The sequence below is a fragment of the Ursus americanus genome, chromosome 14, assembly GCF_024610735.1.
Source record: "Ursus americanus isolate L20-20 chromosome 14, mUrsAme1.1.p, whole genome shotgun sequence".
Lineage (NCBI taxonomy): Eukaryota > Metazoa > Chordata > Mammalia > Carnivora > Ursidae > Ursus > Ursus americanus.
In genome coordinates, this window is record NC_142140.1 from 51330001 (window position 1) to 51353194 (window position 23194).

A 23194-nucleotide genomic window follows, 5' to 3' on the forward strand; every position below is an offset into this window, starting at 1 on the left:
CCCCACCCCAAGCCCAACAATGATCAAATACGGCATCAACAACATCCGGGAGCTGGTGGGCCACAAGGTGAACCTGCAGATGGTATATGACAGTCCCCTGTGCCGCCTGGACGCTGAACCGGGGCCCCCACGGACACAGGGTGCCGTGTGACATGGGCCACCCTGGATAGCCTGCCTTCCCTGAGCCCCAGCTCTCCAGCCCCCTAGCATCCCTGCCAGTGACCCCCTTGTATTTACAAAGCCTCTGTGAGGCCCTGCCCCCAACCCCACTCCTGGTATCTCCTCTTCCCCACCTGCCCCAAGGTCCCAGGGGCAGGGGAGTGGGTAGCAGGTTCGATCTATGAAGGTGGGCCCTAGGGAGCCCTGCAGGCCAGCTGCTGGCTAACAAAGTGGGCAGTTGTCCTCATATGGTGCCTTTCCTTAGGGATGGAGGAGTGCTAGAGCCCTGGGTGGAGGAGTGGGGGGTTGGGGGGTCCTGGATCCTCGGGGGCTCCTGGCTTGCTTGAGCCAGATCCCCGTGGGGAAGACTAGCTCTGTCAAGCATTTACCTATCACTTGGTGGTGCCAGGCTCTCCTCTAGGTGAGCAGAAGTGCCCCCACCCCTGGGGAAGGGGCATATGGGAGGGGAAGACCAAAGCAGGTGCCATGATTCCCCCTGGGAGCCAGGCATGGTAGGGTGACAGCGCTGGCGGGGGGGAGGGGGGCAGCTTTAAAAAAAAAAAAGTTTTTTTTAAGCTTTTCTTTAAAGCTGCCCCCCACCCTCCCCTTTTTTAGAAAGAGCAATTTCTGGTTCCCAGCAAAATTGAGTGAAAAGTACAGAAATTTCTCGTATACCTTTTGCCCCCACATGTGTACAACCTCCCCACCATCAACGTCCCCACCAGAGGGGTGCATTTCTTACGATGAATGAACTACATAGACACATCTTAATTGCCCCCACTTCATGGTTTATGTTGTGGTTCATGCTCTGTGTTGTACATTCTCTGGCTTTGGACAAACGTGTGATGATGTGTGTCCATTGTTAGGCATCACAGAGTATTTTTGCTGCCCTAAAAGTCCTTTGTACTCCACCCATTCATCCTTCCATCCTCCTCCTAAAAAGCTGCTCTTTTTTTTTTTAATGGTCTCCTAAGAATTTCACAGGAGCTCAGAGAAGGAAAGTGAGTAGGCTGGAGCTTCATGAACCCACGTGGAACAATGAGTGGGATCTCTATTTCTGTGGAAATATTTGAAAGCAAATCTCAGTCTCCATGTTGCTCACCCCACGTCTTCAGGGTCAGCGCGCTTGTAGAAACGTAACAGTTTTTCTGGAACCATGAGGCCACTGTTAACACCCAGCAGAGTTGGCAGCTGAGGCTGTGGGCTTCTCTGGTCCCTGGGTGTGTGGGCACCAATCTCCCCAGGGCTATTCGGTCAGGTTGTTTTTTTTTTTCTTTTTCCCTTTATTTCAAATAATTCAGTCATAGACAAAAATACTCACTCATGCAACAAATGCGCACCTCCTCAGTGTCCCGAGCTGAAGACTCAGCCGTGGGCAAAGCTGACTCAGGTCCCTGCCCTTGGGAGCTGACGGGGGAAAGGTACAGAAATGGAGGGAGGGGTAAAGCCACGGAAAAGTGAAGGTGGGTGGGGAACGTGAAGCGTATATAGCGTGCACTATGAAACCTAACACAATGAGCACCTAGGAGTCCGCCCCCAGTTGGATCAAATCTAAACATTGACTATATTTATTTGGGTCTTTCGCATTTTAGATCTGTGACTAATGGTTTGAAGACCCCATGGGCTTGTCCTAGTTCCTTTTGCCAGCACCTTACTGAAATTGCTCCCTCCTCAATTTGGTGTTTCTCTTTCTCATGTGTTTTTAAATTTTTGCTACATGTTTCTCTAACAAGATAGGTTTGATTTTGCTTATTTTCGGAAGTTATACAGACCCTGCACCATTAAAAAATCGTCCTCCATATTGTGTATTGTTTTTGTTTCTTTTTAGTGTGTGTGCGTGTGCGTGCCCGCACCCCCACCGCGTGTGCTTACCAGTGAATCTTTTGCGATTTTTCTGATAGATAATCCTTAAATCTTCAAATCTGGTGCTGCAGGAATGTACATTTTGTTTACCTGGTGGATTTGACGCAAGATACTGTTAGCTGCTGTTTATTAAACTGTTACTGTGTTCCAGAAGTTTATCTCTGCAACCCTTACAATAATAGTCCGATGTTTTAGATTTTATTGTCTCAGTTACAGGCAAAAATGGATTTTGAGAATGATTGGCAGTTTTATGCCCCACCCCTAGCCCCTCTCGCTGGTAAGAGACCAGATTCAAACCACATTCTCCAAAACGTAGGTATCAACATCAGTGTCCTAGTCATTGCGTGACGGGCGACAGAGCCCTCCACGGGATTCCTGCTGCCTCTCCCACATGGACACTGACAGGTGTCCCAGAGAGCAGCTCCGCCTCCTTACCAGTGAATTGGAGCAAAACTCCAACCCCTTGCCTTGGCCCCCAGCCCAGCCCCTGCCCAACATTGATCTTTCACCCACAGCCTCCCCCAATCCCTGTTCTCCCTTCCTCCCAGGTCTGGCTGCTTCTCAAGCACACTGAGTTTGCTCCCACCTCAGGACTTTTGCACATGCCTATTCAAATCTCTTGCCCATTTTTAAGTTGGGTTGTCTTATTATTGAATTGTTAAGAGTTCCTTGTAAATTCTGGCAGTAAGTTCTCAGATACATGTTTAGCAATATTTTCTCCCAGTCTGTGGCTCCTCGGGTGCCAATTATTATTGTTGGTATTAAGACATTATTAGTAGTAAGGGATATGGGCCCAACTCTAAAGGCCAGACCCGCCATGCTTTTAAGGAGCTTCCAGTTTTAGAGAGCACAGGTAACTGATTCAAGGTGATACTGCACAAACTAAAGGTCATGATCAAGAACAGCAACGGTCAAGATTTTTTATTGCAAAGACTTCTTGGGGCTCGGCGCAGACGAACTGAAATCTAAGAATTAACGCAGAGACTGCTCCATTCCCTCAACCCATGTAGGGCCCGGGGTCCTCCCACATAGGCACACACACGCACACAGACCACCCCCAACCGCGGACAACGCCGGCTGCTCACGCAGCCTCTGAGACAGCACAACCGCCGGTTAACGGCCCGCTCTAACCCGCGACGCGCGCGTTCTCAAAAAGAGGCGGAACCAGGGGCACGTGATGCAGCACGTGCGCCGGAGCCGGGCTAACCGGGGGGCGGGGCCAGCGCGTGCGCAGAAGGGTCGAAGGAGGAGGCGGGAAAAGACAGGATGGAGCGACAGGGAGTAAGCGGCGCTTGTTTTTCTTCGCGCGGCGGGCGGCGGGTGGACGGGCGGACGGGCGGACGGGCGGGGAACGGCCGCGATCTTGGGCTTCCCTGGCGGGCCCGAACCCGTCCGCTTGTCTCTTGCCATCGGGGCCACCCCTCGCCTGGCCGGGTCCCGATATCCTGACTGACTGACCAGGCCCTGACTGACGGACGGGACTGTGTGACCGACACACCGACAGCCCGCACCAGAAGGACAGACTCCACGCATGGCGCGTGACAGGAGCAGGGTAGAGAAAGGCTCAGATATCCATGCGCCTCACCCTTTTCTTATCTTCTTTTTCTCCTACCTCTTCTCCTTCTTCGGAGGACTCGAGCCGGCGCACACACCAGTTAGGAGCCCAGCGCCCCTCCTGGCCCCCTGCCCTCACCCCAGCCCGTCCAGGCCTCCCCGCCTCTGTACGCCGGCGCTCCAGGCGCAGGCCCCTCCCACCACACGTCCCCCTCCTCGTGGTGCCGGTCCCCGCCCCACACGCCTCTCCTGGGGGTCCCCAGCCTAACGCAGCGGCACACGGAGGTGCCCGGGGTCGAAGGGGCGGTAGGAGGGGATCTGACCCCTTCTCGCCTTTCCCCCTCTGGCCTCTCAAGCGCTGGCTGTGCTCACAGGTGGACATGCCCCACGTAGAATGCAAGGACCAGGAGCCACAGCTGCTGGGGGAGAGCAAGGAGCGGCAGCAGGGCGAGGAGAGCCGCGAAGATGAAGCTGGTCGGGGGTCAGCTAGGTGAGGAAGCACCCTGCGCGACGGGTCCACACAGACCCTTGGGTCCTTCTCGTTCACCCGGTTCTTCCACGAGACTCTGCCAGTGTCTGTTCTGGGTGCATTTGTTCCGCGTACTGGTTGGGCATCTGCCATGTACAGATGGGGGGACACAGCAGTGAGCTGACACTCTAGAGGAGGAGACAGACTGTGAACTTGGGCATATATAGTAGTCAGGAGATGCTAATGCTGGGGGGGGGAGGGGGTTGGAATAGGGAGAGAGTGCCAGTTTAGATCAGAGGGTTAGGGATGCCTTCGTGGAGGAGGTGACAAGTGAACCATGAGGGTAGCCGGAACTATGCTCTAGACAGAGGAACAGCACCTGCAAAGTCTGGGAGGAGGACTGTGCGGAAGAGCCAAAGAGGGTGACAGTAAGAGATACAGTCAGACAGGTAATGGGACATTGGGTGTTAATTACCCATGGAAAGGTCTGGAATAGAGCAACATGGCAAGGACTGTTGTTAATAAAGTTTTATTGGAATGTAGCCACACTTGTCTATGGCTGCTTCTGCAGAGTCAAGTGTTTGCAGCTGAGACTACAGAACCTACAAAGCTGAAAAGATTTGCTATCTGGCCCTTTATAGAAGTTTGAAGTCCTCTGGACTAAGGTATTAAAAGCCTCCCTCTGGCTTCCATGTAGAGAATAGATTGTCGAGGGCAGGAATCGAAGCTGGGAACCAGTGAGGAGACAATTGGAATCATCTAGGTGTAAGATGACTCCAACTTGGCCCATGGTAGAGATGATGATAAGCTGGATTCTGGATATATTTAAGAAGGTAGAACTGACAGAAATTGCTAATGGATTAGTTGTTGGAGTTGAAAGAGCAGCCTCAAGGATGACAAAGTTTTTGTCTTGCAGATTTATTTATTCACCAAATATTTCTTGAGAGTCTGCTTTGGCCAGACACTGATGCGGAGCATGCAGCAGTGAACAAATCAGAACTTCTGATCTCTTGGAGCTTTCTGTCACTTAGCAGTACGCACTTAAGGTTCTTCTATATCTTTTCATGGCTTGATAGCTCATTTCTTTTTAGTGCTGAATATTATTCCATTGTCTGGATGTCCCACAGTTTGTTTATCCATTCATCTACTGGAGGACATCTTGGTTGCTTCTGGGTTTTGGCAATTCTGAATAAAGCTGCTGTAAACATGTGCAGGTCTTTGTGTGGACTTAAGTTTTCAGTTCCTTTGGGTAAATACCAAGGAGCACCATGGTTTGATCATATGATAAGAATATATTTAGTTTCGTAAGAAACTGCCAAACTGTCTTCCAAAGTGGTTGTGCCACTTTACATTCCTGTCATCACTGAAGGAGAGTTCCTGTGGCTTCACATCCTCATCAGCACTTGATGTTGTCAGTGTTTTGGATTTTAACCATTTTAATAAGTGTGTAGTAGTATCTCGTTGTGTTAATTTGCAGTTTCCTGACGTGATATGAAGTTACACATCTTTTCATATGCTTATTTATCATCCGTATGTCTTTTTTGGGGAGGTGTCCAGATTTTTTGCACCTTCTTTAATCAGGTTGTTTGTATCCTTATTGTTTCTAAGCGTTCTTTGTATATTTTAGGTACTTGTCCTTTATCAGGCATGTGTTTCACAAAGATTTCCTCCCAGTTTGTGGTTTATTTTCATTCTGTTAACAGTGTCTTTTGCAGAGCAGAAGTTTTTAATTTTAATAAAGTCCAACTTACCGATTTTTCTGTTGCTATTATATCTAAGACGGTCCTCTAGATTTTTTCCTATGATATCTTCCAGGAGTTTGATATCTTTGTGTTTGACATTTAGGTCTGTGCTACATTTTGAGTTAGTTTGTGTGAAAGTATGAGGTCTGTGTCTCATTTTTTTGCCCGCTGCTGTCCAGTTATTTCAGCACCATTTGTTGAAAAGACTCCTTTCTCCATTGAATTTTCTTTGCTCTTATGTCAAAGATCGGTTGACTATATATGCGTGGGTCTATTTCTGAGCTCCCTATTCTGTTCCATTGATCTATTGTCTGTTCCTATACCAGTACCACACTATCTGGATCACTGCAGCTTTATAGTAAGTCTTGAGATCAAGGAGCATCAGTCCTCCAACTTTGTTCTTCTACTTCAACATTGTGTTGGCTATTCTGGGTCTATTGCCAAGATGATTTTCTTTAAAAAAGAGAAATAGACAATCATAATAACAATAAGATAATGTGATTTCAACTGGTGGCAAGTGCTGTGAAGAAACAAAACAGAGTAAGGAGCAACTAGAGTGATAGGGAGTTTAGAGTAGCTAGAGAAGAGCTCTAAGGAGGTTACGTGACAAGGAGCAGCCAGGAGGCCTCAGGGGGTCCAGATATGCCAGGCAGAGTAGAAGTCTCTGAGGTATGTATAAGCTTGGTGTTCTCACAAAACAGTCATAAGGTCAGCATATCAGCATTGTGATTGGCAGCAGGGGGATACCCTGAGTCCACCAGACAGATGCACTTATACCATCCCGGTGCTTCCATCTGACTGAGAGGCAGATACTGAACAAGTACTGACACAGAAGAGATTGGGGTGCTGGGAAAACGTTTCCCCTGGGGGCAGCCAGCCCCGAATGGGGAGCCAGAGACAGCGCCCTTGAAGAAGCAATGCTGAATCAAACGGTAAGGGAAAATGGGTGTTGAGTGGCCATGGGGGTGGGGGGAGGGGCTTAGAAGAGTTTATGCAAAGGCCCTGTGGCTCAGGGAGCTGAAGGCAGGCTGGTGTGGCTGGGTATGGTTGTGAGTGCAAGAGGAGCACTAGACGGCTTGGCAGAGGCCAGGTCACAGGGCCTTTTGTCAGCTACGGACTCTTTTGGTAATAGCTTGAGATATAATTCACGTACTATACAATTCACCAACCTAAAACGTACAGTTCAGCTGTTCTTAGTACATTCACAGAGCTGTGCAGGCATTACCATAGTCAACTTTATAACATTTTCATTGCCCCAAAAAGAAACCTTGCACTCCTAACCATCATCCCCCAGTTTCTGCATCTTCCCCAGCCCCTGGTAACCACTACTTTCTGTCTCTATGGATTTGCTTCTGCTGCACATTTCATATAAGCAGAATCATACACTTATGTGGTCCTTTGTGACTGGTTTCTTTTACTAAGCATAATGTCTTCAGGGTTTATCCACGTTGTAACATATGTCAGAACTCCATTTCTCTATATGGCTGGATGATATTCTATATTATGGACTCACTATGTTTTACTTGTCCATTCATTGGCTGATGGACATTTGAGTTGTTTCTGCTTTTTGGTTCTTGTGAGTAATGCTGCTGTGAATATCCATGTACGAATTTTGGTGTGGACGTACATTTTCATTTCTCTTGGGTAGATACCTAGGAGAGGAATCACTGTGTCAGAGATGTGCCATGTTCTGGTTCCTGTTTTTAAAAGACACTGGCTTCTTTGTGGAGAACGGGTGGGAGGGGGATGAGTGGACATGGGGAGATCAGGTGGGAGGCTCCTGTGTGGGTAGGGTCTAGTGGGGCAGATGGAGAGAAACTCTTACGGGGGTGGGGCATCATTTAGTGAGGCATGAGGAAGGGGATGAGCCGAGGATCTCTCCCGGCTAGTGTGCTATCAAATAGTGAAAAGGCCAGTGTGTCAGGCATTGTGATTGGCAGCACGGATACCCCTGCTGTGTTGCGCTGGAGCCGGCTCCTCCCAGCTCACAAGAGCCATTTCTACACATCTCTTCCCAATATAGCATTTAGCCATTTTATGTTGGTAGCTTGAAATTGGCTATAGTGGGAGTCTGCACCATGGAAATTGGCAAACACTACAAATCACCTTTTTTCTCCCCCACGGAGAGCCACTTGCTAAATATTTACTAGCACACCACGTTCTCCCCACTTTGGCCTGGTTTCCAGCAGGTAATGGTTTCCGTGGCAGAGGCAAGAACATGAGTTCCATCTTGCCCTTATTGAGCTTGAGGTGACTGGGGACATGAGCATGAACACATCCAGCATACAGTTGGACTTGCTGACCTGGAACTCAGGGTGGGACAAGGGGCTGGAGATGGCACCGTGGGAGTCACTGCTGCAGTGGCAGCTGCAGGGTGAATGAGCTCACCTGGGGAAGGAGTGAGACAAGGCCAGGCTCAGGACAGGGCCTTGAGGACTCTAGGTATAAAGCCAGCTTCCCCTTATCTCCAGATTCCTCAGTTCTAAAGCAGGTTACAAGGTGGAGTGGTTTCTAGCTGCGTATTACCAATTGGAGACCAGAGAAAAGACTGCAGTTGTTTGTTTGATAACCTCCTCCTGCAAATAGGGTGTTTAGACCTGGATCTATCTAAATGGCAAAGAGACATAGACAATTGCATATCAAAGACTCTTCAAGTAGTTCCACTAAATATTTGGGCCGAAAAAACAGATGGATTAGAACCAGCGCAAGGGCCAATTAATAGGTCCAGCAGCAGACACTCAGCGACATGATTAAAATGTGAACACATTTTGGGAAAGAAAAGCAGAGGGTGAGGAGCGGGCTCAGTAGCTTTGATTCAGACCTTCCCCCTTCCTGGCTGTACTTCAGCAAAACCTCATTTCGCCCAAGCACCAGAGATTCTGTTGTGTTCCTCCTTGAATGTTTGATTAGCTTGTCTCCCCTCCTGGGACTGCCGCCTGCGGTGGTCATAAGTGGCTGGCAGATTGTTTACTTGTATATCTGTTAGAGGCCACGGAGGGAGGGCCCCACCAGCGGGCAGCTCTGGCTCATACGCCTGCCAATCACAGCTTTACCTGGAGCGAACAGATGGTCTCTTCACTTAGACCCATTTCCTCACCGTTCCCGGGCCCCCTGCCAGCATGGACCCTGCTAGAAGAAAACTATGTCCTAATCCTCGCAGCCGAATTAGGGACTCCTTAGAAGGACAGACCACAACAGATGAGTGTGGTTAAGTGTTCACAGCCCCCACCCCAAATCCCCCCTGGCCAACCCCTCCGTGGGGCCATGCACACTCGAGCCTGCTTTGTTGGGCCTACTTCCATTCGCTGGCCTCCATCCAGGGTTGGGCAACAGAAGCAGGCCTGGGAATGGGGGGAACCAGTGAAGAGGACATCGTGCATTTTGTTTATTAAAGTTAATTGGTGAATGCAGGCCCAGGGAAGCCTATGATTCATTAGCATCCTGATGAATATGCAGCTGCTGAGTATTAAGAAAAATGAAATGGAAAGAAAGAAATTCCCAAAGGAGAGGTTGGAAAAAATCAAGAAGCTCTCTGCAGACATCTGATGCAGGCCTTTGTCCCACAACAAAATTTGAATGAGATGAATTCAAGTGATTTTTCACCATTTGCATAGCTGCCATGAAAACCATTCCAGCCTCATCCCTGGAGCGAGAAAGGACTTTGAACTGTTAGCAACGCAAGCAGGTTGTGAGCAATTGCATAAAAAAGAAGCACCTGTTTTTATCATTGGTTTTAATTTCAGATCCTTACACTGTTGGGACAAGGCAACTGTGGGTACAAGGAGGTTTGTGGGTGGGAATGTTACACATGGCTCTGGAAGAAGTTCATGCCTTTAGGTATTCAGTGAATATTCGTGCTGCCTTTGGGATGCATAGATTGCCGTCCCCATCCTGAGCATGCATGGTGTCCTGGAAGGAACCAATGTATGTAAACCGTGGCAGTGTTGTGATTAGTAAGCTGAGGTGCTGTGGGGGTGCACTAGCAGAAACTCTGAATGATGAAGTTGCAGGAAGGGAAAGTCATTTCAGGCAAAGGCTGATGGGTTTGGTGAAGTTGTGGAAGGTTCCAAATTGCTGGGAGTGGAGGGTGGAAAGGGAAGGTGGCAGCCAGGGCCATGGAAGGCCTTGTGTGCTGTGTGAGGAATTTACTTGCTCCTATGGCAGGTGGGTGCTCTCAGGCTGTCAGGCAGGTAGGACATCAGATTGCAGTTTCGAACGTCCCTAGAGACCGGGTGAGAAATGATAGATGTGGAGTTGCAAATGATGAGGTAGAGAGGAGATGATAGGTTTGGGAGACATTAAGGGGGTGGAAGGGAGGATTTTCCGACAGGATGTGGAAGACAGAAGCTGGACTCTAGGCTGACTTAAGTTTCTGGCATGGGAACCAGGTGGCTTTTGGTGTCATTCACAGAAGGGGAAGGAGGAAGGCGATGTTGGTATGCAAATTTGGAGTTTGAGATGCCTCTGCGACAGCCAAGTGGAGAGGGCCTGGTGGTAGTCAGATACATTGTTGGGAGCTCAGGAGACAGGTATGAGCAGAGGATGAACCTGGGTGTTGTGGAAGGTGGGTGGTAATGAAAGCCCTTGCTAGTCATTCATTCACTTATTCCACGCCCCTTTATTACTCCTATCGTGAGGCATAGGTATTATGAACATGAAAATGAGTGACACATGGCCCAGTCCTCCCAGAGACTACACGGTGCTGCTGAGGGGCAGGCACTGACACTGTAAGTGCTCTGTGCACGTAACTCAGCCAGGGAAGACTCTAGAAGAGGCAGGATATAGGCAAAAGGACTCCCAGGGCATTCTGGCTACAAAGGTGCCTTTGGGGAATGACAGGTTGCACATTGTGAGGTCGTGGGTGGGGGTTAACAGGAAAGGCCAGCAGGGAGGAGGTTTGGGGGTCCTAGCTTCAGAGCAAGGGTGTGAACGATGGTGTGAAGAGAAGAGAGCGAGGCCAGCAACAGAGACTGGGGACACCACGGGTTGGGAATGGCAGGGAAGGGTGGTCAGTAGCACCAGCTGCAGCCAGTAGGTCAAGGGAATTATGGTCTGAAATATCTCCCAGATGCAACTGGGGACCTTGGCAGGAGAGACGCTTCATTTGAGAACTGGGAACCAGTGTGCTGAGAAGAGGGTGAGAGGTGAGAAAATGTGCTCAGAAAGTGCCGGCAGCTCTTTCTAGAACAGCTACATGGCTGTGAAGGGGAGGAAAGAGGGAGGTGACTGGCTGAGGGATACCTGGTGTTTGAGGGGAGGGGTGTGTATGTGTGCTGTTTTAAAACTAAAACTGGGGATAACACGTCCTGGAATGGGCCAGCCCAAGGGAGAGGTCAAAGGTGTAAGAAGAGGGTGAGATGTGAGGGGAATGGGATTGGAAGCCCCACAGAGGCATGGAACCCTTCTCCTGCCTGCCAAATGGGGAGTTTAGAAAGAGGAAGGGTGGTTGTGGATCCATTTATGGTGGGGGCAGTGGAAGGAGTTATTGGCCTGCACTGTTTCTGTATCTGCTCAGGGTGGGGGGGGCAGGTGTGCGGTCAGGAATACAATTATGTAGGTTTGGAATCAGAGGGAGGTGACCAGAGCACAGACAGAATGCCTAGTGACCTTGAGGATCCCCCAGAGACTAGAGAGCTAGACTCTGCAGTGACCCTGTTCACAGGATCATTATTTCCTCCAGTGTCATTCAAGTTTCTACGTTTGAGAAAAGATACAACACTTGGTTATAGAAAGCCAGGGTGGGGTTTTGGTGTGGGTTTGACACAGGGGTGAAGGGAAGAGGGGCTGATGCCCCCAGATGAAGACTGTAGTGATAGAGCCCCTGGTTTAGGGGGCGCCTGGGTGGCTCAGTCGTTAAGCGTCTGCCTTCGGCTGAGGGTGTGATCCTGGCGTTCTGGGATCAAGCCCCATGTCAGGCTCCTCCGCTGGGAGCCTGCTTCTTCCTCTTCCACTCCCCCTGCTTGTGTTCCCTCTCTCACTGGCTGTCTCTCTCTGTCAAATAAATAAATAAAATCTTAAAAAAAAAAAAAAGAGCCCCTAGTTTAGGCTGAACGGGAGGGCAGTCAGTGCTTGAGGTCTCAAGGAAGTCAAACACCGGGTTTTCTTGAAACCCATGTCCACAATTCCATTATCATCATGCAAAGCATGGCTGTCTTTTTAAGAACCATCCACTTTGTTTTATTTTCCCATGCATCCAAATGGTATAAAAGTCTGAATGTTAAACTGTCAGTGTATGGGGTGGGGGGTGAGGTCTGGCTCAGTCAGTAGAGCATGGGACTCTTGGTCTTGGGGTGGTGAGTTCGAGCCCCACGTCAGGTGTAGAGATTACTTAAAAATAAAATGTGTGTCCCAGGTCTGAATTAATCTCCTTCTGCCTCACTTCCCTGTAGGAAAGGAGTAATCGCAGGCTAAGGAGCCATAATCTCCTTAGTGAACCTCTGTCCTGCAGTACAATGTCTTTTTACAAGAATGCTCAGAAAGGCTTTAGTTCATCTATTGTTTTCTAGCTGATGTAAGTCTTTGCTATGGATTATCTGCCTCAGAGACACACTTTCCCATCTTGATAAATGCACTGACCACATACATGTGTCTTGCCTTGGAGGCTGATGAACTTGCATGCTTTGTATGAGGCCAGAGGAGGGCGGAATAGATCAGATGGAAGGCGTCCTTCATTCATTCAACAAACAATGGAAGATTTACTATGTGGTGAGTGCTGGGAATTCGAAGATAAACAGGACACAGCCTTCTGGGGAGACAGGGATGTAAGCTGTGACAAGCATATGTAGTGATGGAGACAGGCACAGGGTCATGGACAGCTTCTCAAAGGAGGCACTGGTGTGGGCTAGGTCTCACAAGTCAGAGAGCAAGCACAAAGCCACAGAGGCAAGAAGCGATCTGGCAAGGAGTGTTCAAGGACCAGGGCACAGCTGAAATCTTGGGCCTGAGAACTTTCATGCAGGCAAGAGCTCTGGCTACCCAGGCTCTTGTGCTCAGGGATTTTACTGTGTTTGTATCCTGAGCCAAAAGGAAGAGCTTAGGCAGTCAGGAAACCACCAAGAAAAATAGTTTTATGGAGAAAGCATCCAAAAATCAAGATGTAATTTTCTAAGTAATCGGTGCCTGGCTTGTGGTCTTGGCCAACTTTATGGCTGCTTGTGAACTGTTGTATTCAGGAACTGCTCTGTTGGTACCTCTGAGTCTCAGCCATTAAGAGCTGGAAGGACCTCAGACGGCAAAGAAACTGAGGACCCAGGGGCAGCAGGACATGGGCTGTGGAATCAGGCCAGCTGGGTGCCACACCCAGCTCTACCACACACTGACCCTGGGAGAGTGACATACCAATTCTGCGTCCTCAGCTACGAGGTAGGTAAAGATGATGAGTGGACCAACCCCAAAGCATGGTCAAGCGGATGCAGCAAGACAAGGTGTGCAGCTTAGCACGGTGCCTGATAGATGGCAAGTGCTTACAGATGAGATAAAGCAGAGATACAGAACAAAAAAACAAAACAAAACAAAAGAAGAAGAAGGAAGGAAGGAAATGTATCTTAAACATTTTATCTTAATTTGAAACACCAAGGAGTCTGCTAATCAGATTGCAACATTTTTTTGCATAAACTTCATTCATAATGCATTACAATTTTCACTTCTTTGTTTTTAAATATTTTATTTATTTAAAGTAGGCTCTACACCTAACATGGGGCTTGAACTCAAGACCCCAAGATCAAGAGTCGCATGTTCTACCAACTGAGCCAAACAGGCACCCCTCCATTTCTGTGTTTTCAAACCAAAGTGAAAAGTCATAGGTCTTGACAAAGCAATCTATACGCGGAATCCTTCTAGATGTTTACAGTCTTTGCCCCAATCTATAGTTGTTGATATACTATGAATAGTATTACTGACACTCATTTCAAAGCAGTAAGTTGGTGTAATAAAATAATAATGGGCTTTGGAGTTCAGCAGATCCCACTGTTCTGGAACTTTAGGTGGGTTTTGTTTGCACCTCTGGGTCTGTTTCCTCAGTTATAAAATGGAGATGCTGTCCCTGCCTCCTCAGGGCAGTGTGTGAATGAAATAAACAAGTGTCACCCATAGGAGACACACAACACTGGTTCCCCTCCCACCATGGAGCTAATTCAGATCAGCACTCTTGGGAGAGTTTGGTGTTGACCTCAGTTTCCTGTACTTTCAGAAGTCAGGTTTCTAGCCCCTCTATCGCCACCTCCAGTGCCAACCGCCAGCTGATGATGCTAGAAGGGAAGTCAGGATCCTACTTTTCCTCTCTGGACTCAAGCATCGACATCCTGAAGAAGAGAGCCCAGGAGCTGATTGAAAACATCAATGAGAGCAGACAGAAGGACCACGCACTCATGACCAACTTCAGGGACAGCCTCAAGATCAAGGTGACAGATTCTCCCACACACTGCAGAGCCCCAGTGGGCAAGGGGAAGGAGTCCTTCTGTAAAGGGTGGAAGGGGAGGGAATGAGCTGCTGCTGAATGTCTTTTAGGTTCTAGGCCTGATGCTAAGCAAGCTGCAAATAGTACCTCATTTCCCCCTTACAACAGTCCTGCCAAGAGAATAGACCTGTTTTATAGATGGTAAAGTAAGGTTGGAAATAATTTGTCCAAATTAAAGAGCCAGGATGAGGAACAAAGGTCCACCTGCACCCGCAGCCCACCCTCTTATTCATGCCAGGGCTAATGGCCATGGGAGTAGGGGCTGAGGCAAAGCCTGCATTGTCACACCCCTTTATCCTCCAGAAGTTGAATGGTTTCTGGGGTGCCTGGCTGGCTCAGCCAGTACAGCAGGCAACTCTTGATCTCAGTGTTGTAAGTTCAAGCCTCACATGGCGGTGTAGAGATTACTTAAAAACAAAAACCTTTAAAAAAAAACAAAGAAAGTGGAATGGTTTGTGATGGGAGGGTAGGGTTCCCTTGACATGGCTGGGCCTTAGGTGTCTAACAAAACCTGATCTTATGTTCAGGTCCGACATTAATGATTGTCCCGGATGCTTCTTCAGAATGCATAATGAATTGTTTGAGTGGAACAGCTTGTTGGTCACATATGGGACACATGTCATGCATCTCTCAATGACAGGCTGACTTTTTTCCTTTCTTCCTCCTCCCATCCCCACCAGTACACACCCTGGTACATCAGAGAAAACGCAGAAAGTAGAGAGAGTATAACAGCAGAAAAAATAGGCACGGTGCTAAGTGCCTATGATCTCACTACCCAGAGGCTATTTTGTCACATATTTTCTTCCAGTTTCCACTGCAGATTTTCTTCCTAACCTGTCTATATACATAATTTTGCATCTTCCTTTTAAAAAAAATTCAGTATATAGGCAATTTCACTTTCAGTCATTGGAATTGTTTTTACCATTTTATAAGATAAATTGCAGAAATCTTCGTGAGCCACTTAAAACAAATGTCTTGTGAGGCCTCTTGTTTGATTTCCTAAAAACATGCTTTATTCTCTAAAAGGTTTCAGACCTAACAGAGAAGCTAGAGGAGAGGATGTATCAGATTTATAATCATCATAACAAGATCATTCAGGACAAACTCCAAGAGTTCACCCAGAAAATGGCGAAGATCAGCCATTTGGAAACAGAGCTCAAGCAAGTGTGCCACACCGTGGAGACAGTGTACAAAGACCTGTGCATCCAGCCTGAGGTATGACTAAACGCACGCATGTGGGCGCCACCTGAGGAAGGCTAAGATGAAAGTAAATGTCAACACAAACCAAGGATGTCAGCACCGTGCCCAGCCCTAAACCCCACAGGGGCCACTATCACTGCAAACCCCTTGATGCTCTTGCCATCTCACCTGTGGCCCCAGGCTCCCTCTGAGGTGGTGTATCTGAGCTGAGAAGCTAGACGGTTGTTATTTCCCACCACTGTGTGCTCAGCTCTGTGGTGACAGAAAGGACAGAGGTCCCTCTGTCTACAGCCTTGAGCCCTGGTCAGTCCAAAAAGGGTTATTACAGCAGAGCCCAAGACTCTGACACAGGCCAGACCACTTGAGGGGGAAATCCCCGCCACACCGAATCACCTCACAGTCCCCACATTTTCCTGTGGCTGAAATGACTTCTTGGGTGGTTACAATTAAACGTGGCCCAACACCCAGCGAGGGGTTAGACATGCAGACTTTATTCTCTCTTTCGCTCTCATTCTCCATCAACATCCAGCATAAGGCACTTACCCTCAAGATGGGAGGGTCAGAGGGCACACAGTGAACTTTTGGTGTGTGGGGGATTTGCTCAGTCAGACACCAGAGGTTGCTTCCATGTCACTCTCCTTCCCTCTGCCTGCTCCCCTGTCAAGAGAAGCTTCTGTTCCAAGATAAGTGGAATCCATTCCCGTCCATGGTTAAAAGTGGGTTGAGAAACTTGGTACAGAGAGTCCCATCTTCTTTTTAAGGAACACATTTGAATGACTTCAAAGGGAAAATTTTGATAATTAAGAATCAGTGTCTCTCACTTCCCACTATAAAAATTGGCTCCATCTGCCACCTCCCTGAGTAAGCTCAGAGCACAGCATTTCCCTGGGAAGGAACTTGAGACCATCTGGGCTCCCGGGTGAAGTATGTTCACTTGCTGGCCGTGAACGCCTGGATCCCTGTGATTGCCCTTCCAAGGATCAGAGCATGAATGTCATGAGTGCCTGGACAAGATAAATACAGAGTCAGTTTGGAGTCTGAACAGCTCACGACTTCCCTTTAAAGTCAGTCTTCATGTCCCTCCTCCCCCTAGGCTACTACTTCGGAAGAAGAACAGGCCTACAGAGATGGCGAATGCTGAGAGCTACCGGGAGAGTCCCCTCTTAGTGAAAGCCACCAAGAGAAGGCTCAGAGGCCACCATTTGGGCCATGCCAAGAAAATTGTTTTTCACAGTTCTGTAATGCATCCTGGCAAAAAAAAAAAAAAAAAACAGAGAACAAACAAAAAAAACCCCTAGAGTCCTTGTGCTAGACCCAAAACTTCAAGTCCAGCCCTGGCCACGGGCCCGGCTCTAGTGCTCCCCACACTTGGCAGATGCACCCCACCCAACCCTGCACAGTTGGTTAAACGTTTGATTTTTCAACCCATTCATGCTTCTTTCCCACAGAGGCTGAGAAAGCTGATGAGCTCTGTGGAGATATGTCAGGCCCTTTCTTACCTACAGAAGCGATGGGAAAGCAAACATCAGATAAATTGCTTGTCCCAGCTGATCTCCCCCATCCTAAAGCCGCCACCCCACATCCCATATCCCATGCTCTCAGGTCTGGGTTACATTTTACAGCCCTCAGTGCTCTCCTTTGCTCTTCCTCAACTTCACAGCGTGGAAGAGATTACTGCCTCCCTTTTATGGAGTGAAATGATTATATTTACTACCCAAAGTGCAAATCTGACCCCATCCCTCTCCTGCATGAAACTCCCTGAAGGCCTCCCTCTGCTTGGCCTCAGGAACATTCCCACACCGGTAGGATCCCCCTAACTCCAACCCTCCCTCTTGCTGTTTCTGGAATGTCCCATCCAGAACAGCGCACAGAAGCTATTTCACTGTCTCTGCCCAGGGAGCTACACTTCCCTTCAGGCCTAACGTGGTCCCACATTCTCCCCAAGATGAGCACTTGTACCCCTTTACATCACTTCCTATTTCTGCCTGGCTCACATGAGACTGTACTTTTTGTTTGTTTTTAATTTTTAACGATCTTTCCATGTCTGTCTTCCCGCGAGGAAAGGGGTGCTGGGCCCCATGCAAGTTACAAGCAGTCACCAGGTGCAGACAGCACAGCCTGACAATGATTTATCTTTTTCCTCTTAACATAAAATGGCGTGGTAATTCCTGTGTGTAGCTGCACTTTTGCTCCCTGGCATCCACCAGCTCACTAGGCATTGTGCCCCACTCTGGGGACGCCCGAGGATGTTATAAAGCAATCTGGGGAGCACCCCCCCTCCTGAGCACCATGGGGGAAAGGGCTGAGAGCATTTCACTTCCACAGTCCCTGTGTGAGCCACTCCAGACGAAGAACACGGGTGGGACTTGTCCCAGGTCACACTGCTAGTGATGACAGCTGGGAGCAGGACTCAGGCCTGCTGTCTCCACCCTTCTCTAGACTGTGACACTCTTCCCCACCCCGAGACCCAGCCCCTACCTTCATAGGTATTCACAGCCTCCAGGTTCATGGCATGCCGGATCACATGGTACTCATCAGAAATCCCATTCCCCCCCAGTATGTCTCGGGCCTGGCGGGCGATATCCAGGGCCTTCCCACAGTTATTCCTCTTCAGCAGGGAGACCATTTCCGGAGTGGCCCTATGAGTGGCACAGACGTCACAAGTATGGGATCACAAAGAACTGACCCCAGGCATCCCTAAGCCCTGGGCAAATCCAGCCAGGGGAGAAGACTCCCCAAGTTATAGTCACAGCAGCAGACACTGAGCTCCCAGTGAGGGATAAGCAGGCAGTCCTGTCTCATCAAGGTCAAGAGGAAAAGAAGGGACAGGCCCCCAGGGGCCACCAGGCACAAAAGACCTTTCTCCCCGGGGCCAGCCACCACCACGTCCAAGAGGTGCACAGGGTTCCCCCCCTCCTTGCTGCCTACCCCCTGCTGCCCCAACACACAGCCCCTACTTGTCTTGATCCTTCAAGCGGCCAAGCTGCAGGCAGGCGTGAAGGCCCAGTGTGATCTCAGTGAGCATGTCTGCCAGCTTCTTCTGAATCAGCTGGTTCCTGGCCAATGGGGCGCCAAACTGGATCCTAAGCGAGCAAGTTCAGGGTAAGTGTGGACATGTTCACTCCCCACTCCAGGAAGCCTTCCCAGGCTGCCTCGGCCCTCACTGAGTTCACCCTGGCCCTGTCACCGCTCAGTGTCACCAATGTCACTGAGCAGTCAGCCCCTCACTGCTCAGGACTTCCCAGGTCATTTCACCGAGTGGGGGATTTAAGTTTGGCAGGCAGGGGATGAGGTATCACTGGTAGGGTAGAGGATGGAGCCCGTGCCCCCCCCACGCCCCCAGATCTCACAGCAGCCCCACGCACCTATCCAGGGTGTACTGCCGGGCCGTGTGCAAACAGAATTCAGCGGCTCCGAGCACACCCCAGGCGATGCCAAACCGGGCATTGTTCAGGCAGCCGAAGGGCCCCTGTAGGGTTGAGAGAGAGGCCTCAGCCCCACCCAGGAGCTGAGAGGCCCCGTGCAGAACTAACTTACATAGGGGGGAGCCCCCTCCCCAGACGTGCAGTCACTATAAACAGAAGGATTCAGGGCAGCCATTTCAATCACACACGGTCCTGGCACCAAAGCTCATGCACACACAGTTCTACCCGGCCCAGGACCTGGGCTGGATGCTCAGATCTGGGGGATGACGTAAGGAGACAGAAAAGATGCACATGTATCAAAGGATTAAACCGGTTCAGGCCCGTATGTGTCCTCGGCAGAGCCAGTATAAGCAAAATGGTCACCCCAAAGGGGCAATTTCCAAACATCAGTGAGCCAGGCAGAAGCTCTCAGAATCACTCGTATGTGGGCTCCACAAGCACAGGGACTGTGTCTGGTCCCCAGCTGGGTCCCCAACATGGGGCCTGCCCAAGGAAGATGAACCAGCATGTGACTTGATACCAGTTCCCAAGGTGGCCACTGCTCACCGCCAGACCAGATACATCAGGCAGCACGTTCTCCTCCGGCACCTCCACGCTGTCCATGACGATCATGCCTGTGGACGAGGCCCGCAGGGAGAACTTGCCCTCAATCTTGGGGGCTGAGAGGCCCCGCATCCCCTTCTCCAGCAGGAAGCCCCGAATGCAGCTGTCTTCACACCGAGCCCATACTACAAACAGGTCGGCCACAGGTGAATTGGTGATCCTGGGGGAGGGACAGGCAGTGAGGGTCTGGTCACCTCCCTCCTGCCCCTGCCCACCTATCTGAGCCACTCAGGCCCCTTACCAGGTCTTGGTCCCATTGAGGGTATAGCTCCTGTTGGATGGGTTGTGGCGGGCTCTGGTCTCCATGCTGCCAGGGTCACTCCCATGGTTGGGCTCTGTGAGCCCAAAGCAGCCCAGGAGCTCCCCCTTGGCTGCAGGCACAAGACACGTTCACAAGTCTGCCTGTCCCCCACTCAACTCCTCAAATGAAAACTGTCAGCCTTCCCATCAAGCCAGGCCAAAGGCAGACCCAACTCTGCCCCCATGGCACTCTCAGGTGGTGTGGGGACAGCCCCCCTCCCCAGGCCCCAGTAACAATGCCATGACGGGGAGTGGCCCCACAGGAGTCAGGAAAGAGATAATCTGTCTTGAAGGCAGTGCAAAGGAGTTAAGCAGGAGGAGGAAGCGTGGAGAAGAGTGGTCCCAAGCGGGGGTACAGACGTGCAAAGCACAGTGGTACATTTGGAGAATTCCAAGTAGCTGAGTCTGGCTGAGGAGGAGCAGTTGAGAGAATGGCCAGAGATGAGGTGGGACGGTCAGCAGAGGCCTGCCTCCTCATGAGGGGCCTTGTGGACCCAGTCAGGAAATTAAGACTTTAAACTCTGGGCTGGGATGGAGGAACACAGAAAATCAGGAGGGAGATGAAGGTATGAAGTGGGCAGAGTCAAGAGAGACCTAGGAGGGGACAGTCAGAATCAGATGTACGGGTGAGGCCCACGGTCTGGCAGGGGATCTGGGTGGCCACTGGGGCCATCCCTGAGGTAGGGACAGAAGGCAGGCTCTGGGGACAGTCCCATTCCTAAGTTCCAGACCACTGAGACGGTCTTCCTTCCATAGGCTCCGCAGGCAACTGCTCACCCAGCCGGGGCAGGTACTTCTGCTGCTGCTCCTTGCTGCCATAGGCGTAGATAGGGTGCATGACAAGGGAAGACTGGACACTCATTGCTGACCTGTAGCCACTATCCACCCGCTCCAGCTCTCGGGCTAGGAGCCCATAGGCCACAGATGAGACTCCAGCACAGCCATACCCTGGTTGGGGGGAGGGAAGATAGGGCAATGGGACCAAAGTCCTGCCCAGCTGGGATTCCTGGGGCCCAAGAGACAGAGCTACATAGGGGCACCCAAGGAGGGGCACCAAGCTGGCCCTAGTTTGAAGGTTTATTCATTTTCCCTCACATCCTCAGATAGAGGGATAACAGCCTCAATTTACAGACTGGGAAACTCAGGCTCAGGGATAAGAAGGGACTTTCCAGGACACAGTGGGGGCTGCAGAGTGTGGAGATGAATCTGTCCCTACCTTTGATGGTGGGGCCCAGCACACCAAGTTCCCCCATCTCTGAGATGATCTCCCGGTGAAAAACTGCAAAAGACGGATGCCCAAACTCAGGCCCAGCCCTAGCCCACTGGAGTCCCCATCCCAGGGACAGAGGGGGCCAGGGATCCAGCTAAAGCAGGCAGAGCAGGTGTGCATAGTGGAGGGTGCCCACCCGCCCGCCTGAGCACCTTCATTGCGATTGGCCAGCACGATTCGGGGCATGAGGCGCTCCTGGCAATAGGTGTGGAAGGTGTTCCTGATGAGGATCTCATCCGCTGTCAGCTGCTCCTCCAGCACCAGCGGGTCCCTCCAGTCAAAATCAGGACGCGAGGCTGGGACAGGGAGCAGAGAGTGGGTGGGGGCTTGACTCGTCCCAGGCCACCCGACCACCGCAACCTCCTCTTCTGCAATCCTCAGCCCCACTCCTCCACTCCCAACTGGTTCCTGGTGGATTGGGGCAGTAAAGAGCACTGGCAAGACAGCATTTCTCCGGGAAACTCACTGCCTCTGGCCCTGGCCACGCCCTGCCTTTCCTCCAGGGCAGCCCTCGGATTCTGGAACAGAGCCCACCCTGGGCAGACAATTGGACAAGGGCCGCAGACGCCTGGCTCAAGGAGGGGTCCTTACACTTAGTCGCTTGGTTCTGTGTCTTCCCTCCCTTTTCTGCAAACACAGGACGGAAAAGTCACTCCGGAAAAGTCCCCCAAGCCTCCAGTTCCACCCTCCCGACCCTGCCCCCGACCCGGCACTGACCAGTCTGCGCCGCCGCCGAGCCCCACCCTCGTAGGAAGTTCAGGCCTGGTCCACGGCTCAGCAGCCGCTCGGAGACCCTTCTCAGGGCCATTTGGGCAGCAGGCCGTCAAGAGGAGCAACCACGGCCAACCTGGAGCAGCAGAGGCGTCAGAGCCGAGTGGCTCCCACCAGCAGGCCCGGCCCCTGGCGCCACTCGCCCCACTCGCCCCTCTCGCCCCTCTCGTCGGCCCTTACCTGGCGCCTCCCGACCGTACAGTCCGCTGTAGGACTGGCAAAATCTTTTGACCTCCGGAGGGGGTGGGAGGGGCGGATGCCGAATGGGGCTTCTCATTGGTGTGTGCTAGGACGCGGCTCCTCCATGGCTCCTCCTTTTAAAAGGGCTACGGCAGCTTTGCCCGCGGGGGCCCAGGCCAAGGCATGTTAGCGCCTTTAAGAAGCAGAACAGGGACGGGGCGGAAGGTGAGTGCGCCAAGCCAATTGGCCGCTGTGTTCCCGTTCTGATTGGCCCTAGGAGGGGGCTCGGCCCACTCTTGATTGGTCGGTTGCAGGGGCCGTGTGCGGAGGAATTCTGGAGTTAAAAGAGGAAACTGAGGCATAAGAAAAAATGAATCCTGGAAGCCAAGAGGGCAGACCTTGATGTCTCCTCTAATGGGTGCTGTGGGGAGTAGGGGGAGAGGCGGGCTTCAGCGGGCGATCTCAGCCCAACCTATGTGCCAGTCTGTCCCAGGAAGCACGTGTCGCCATGAGCGACGGTGTGTGTGACTTGATTTCCGTGCGCTGTGCTTCTTGCACCTACGTGTGTGATTGTGCCGGACTATGCATCTGTTTGTGGGTGTGCCAACGACGTTGTGGGGCGGTTGACTGTGTGGGTGGTTACGTGCCACCGTAACTGTGGTTGTGGCAGTGTGCGTGAACGTCTTCGTGATTTCTTGTCTGTGCAGTTGTAAGTTTGTGTAATGGTATTCCGTGCGATCGTGTGTCTGTAAGAATGATTCTGTGTTGTGGTGGTTTTCTCTCTAGGTGTGGCTATTATTTTTGTGACGACATGACTGGATATTTGTATGTATGTCTGTGTGGTTGTGTACCTCCATGTGTCAGTGTGATTTGCTGTATGTGCACTTGGACAGGACTGTGACTGTGACACGAGCGCAGGTCTGAGTGAGTGGCTAGGCTCACCTAGGTCACTTTGATGAGCATTTGTGTGATGTACATTTGAATCTGGGTGCACTGTGCTTGGCCATCTCTGTATCTAAACGGCACATGTCTAGCATGGCATGGCCTTTTCCCAGGTGGGGAAAGTAAGGCCCAGAAAGCAGAATGATCTTGCTCCAGGTTACAGTAGGCCAAGTGCAGAGCAGGGATCAGTATTGGGATCCAGGCCTGGTTCCCAGGCCGGGCCCCTCCCTGCCCACCAGGAACACGTTTTCCCACATCGAC

General features: G+C 50.8%; 3 protein-coding genes across 4 annotated transcripts in view; 2 read left to right on the forward strand and 1 right to left on the reverse strand.

Annotated features, from left to right (window-relative positions):
- The window catches only part of FARSA (phenylalanyl-tRNA synthetase subunit alpha), a 9203-nt gene extending 7245 nt beyond the window's left edge, over positions 1–1958 (forward strand). The window contains exon 13 of the mRNA XM_045774587.2: positions 13–1958. Within this exon, the coding sequence (XP_045630543.2) occupies positions 13–151 (139 nt within the window). The 3' untranslated portion in view covers positions 152–1958. The remainder of the gene's footprint in view (positions 1–12) is intronic.
- A 1981-nt stretch (positions 1959–3939) lies between these two features.
- SYCE2 (synaptonemal complex central element protein 2) lies at positions 3940–15766 on the forward strand. Its single transcript, XM_045774533.2, has 3 exons — positions 3940–4066; positions 13976–14186; positions 15269–15766. Exons 1-3 carry the CDS (start codon positions 3957–3959, stop codon positions 15461–15463), a joined length of 516 nt encoding a protein of 171 aa, XP_045630489.1. The 5' UTR covers positions 3940–3956; the 3' UTR covers positions 15464–15766.
- A 145-nt stretch (positions 15767–15911) lies between these two features.
- GCDH (glutaryl-CoA dehydrogenase) lies at positions 15912–22080 on the reverse strand. Of its 2 annotated transcripts, XM_045774574.2 has the most exons (12): positions 21992–22080; positions 21758–21887; positions 21632–21667; positions 21193–21336; positions 20987–21049; positions 20548–20718; positions 19712–19841; positions 19414–19630; positions 18808–18911; positions 18400–18525; positions 17921–18081; positions 15912–16446 (listed from the first exon to the last, which is right to left on the reverse strand). In XM_045774574.2, exons 2-12 carry the CDS (start codon positions 21846–21848, stop codon positions 16373–16375), a joined length of 1317 nt encoding a protein of 438 aa, XP_045630530.2. In that variant the 5' UTR covers positions 21849–21887; positions 21992–22080; the 3' UTR covers positions 15912–16372. The 2 variants fall into 2 exon arrangements, with proteins under 2 accessions (XP_045630530.2, XP_045630531.1); XM_045774575.2 differs by lacking the exon at positions 21632–21667.
- Positions 22081–23194: the final 1114 nt, after the last annotated feature.

Excerpts from the sequence above, each read along its gene's own strand:
- SYCE2 (XM_045774533.2), top strand. The coding sequence starts at position 3,957 with ATGCCCCACGTAGAATGCAAGGACCAGGAGCCACAGCTGCTGGGGGAG. Across the intron at positions 4,067-13,975 it reads GCTGGTCGGGGGTCAGCTAG|AAGTCAGGTTTCTAGCCCCT; the intron begins GTGAGGAAGCAC and ends CTGTACTTTCAG. Across the intron at positions 14,187-15,268 it reads GGGACAGCCTCAAGATCAAG|GTTTCAGACCTAACAGAGAA; the intron begins GTGACAGATTCT and ends ATTCTCTAAAAG.
- GCDH (XM_045774574.2), bottom strand. The coding sequence starts at position 21,848 with ATGGCCCTGAGAAGGGTCTCCGAGCGGCTGCTGAGCCGTGGACCAGGC. Across the intron at positions 21,050-21,192 it reads GCTGGCCAATCGCAATGAAG|TTTTTCACCGGGAGATCATC; the intron begins GTGCTCAGGCGG and ends CGTCTTTTGCAG. Across the intron at positions 18,082-18,399 it reads CGCTTGAAGGATCAAGACAA|GGCCACTCCGGAAATGGTCT; the intron begins GTAGGGGCTGTG and ends TGCCACTCATAG.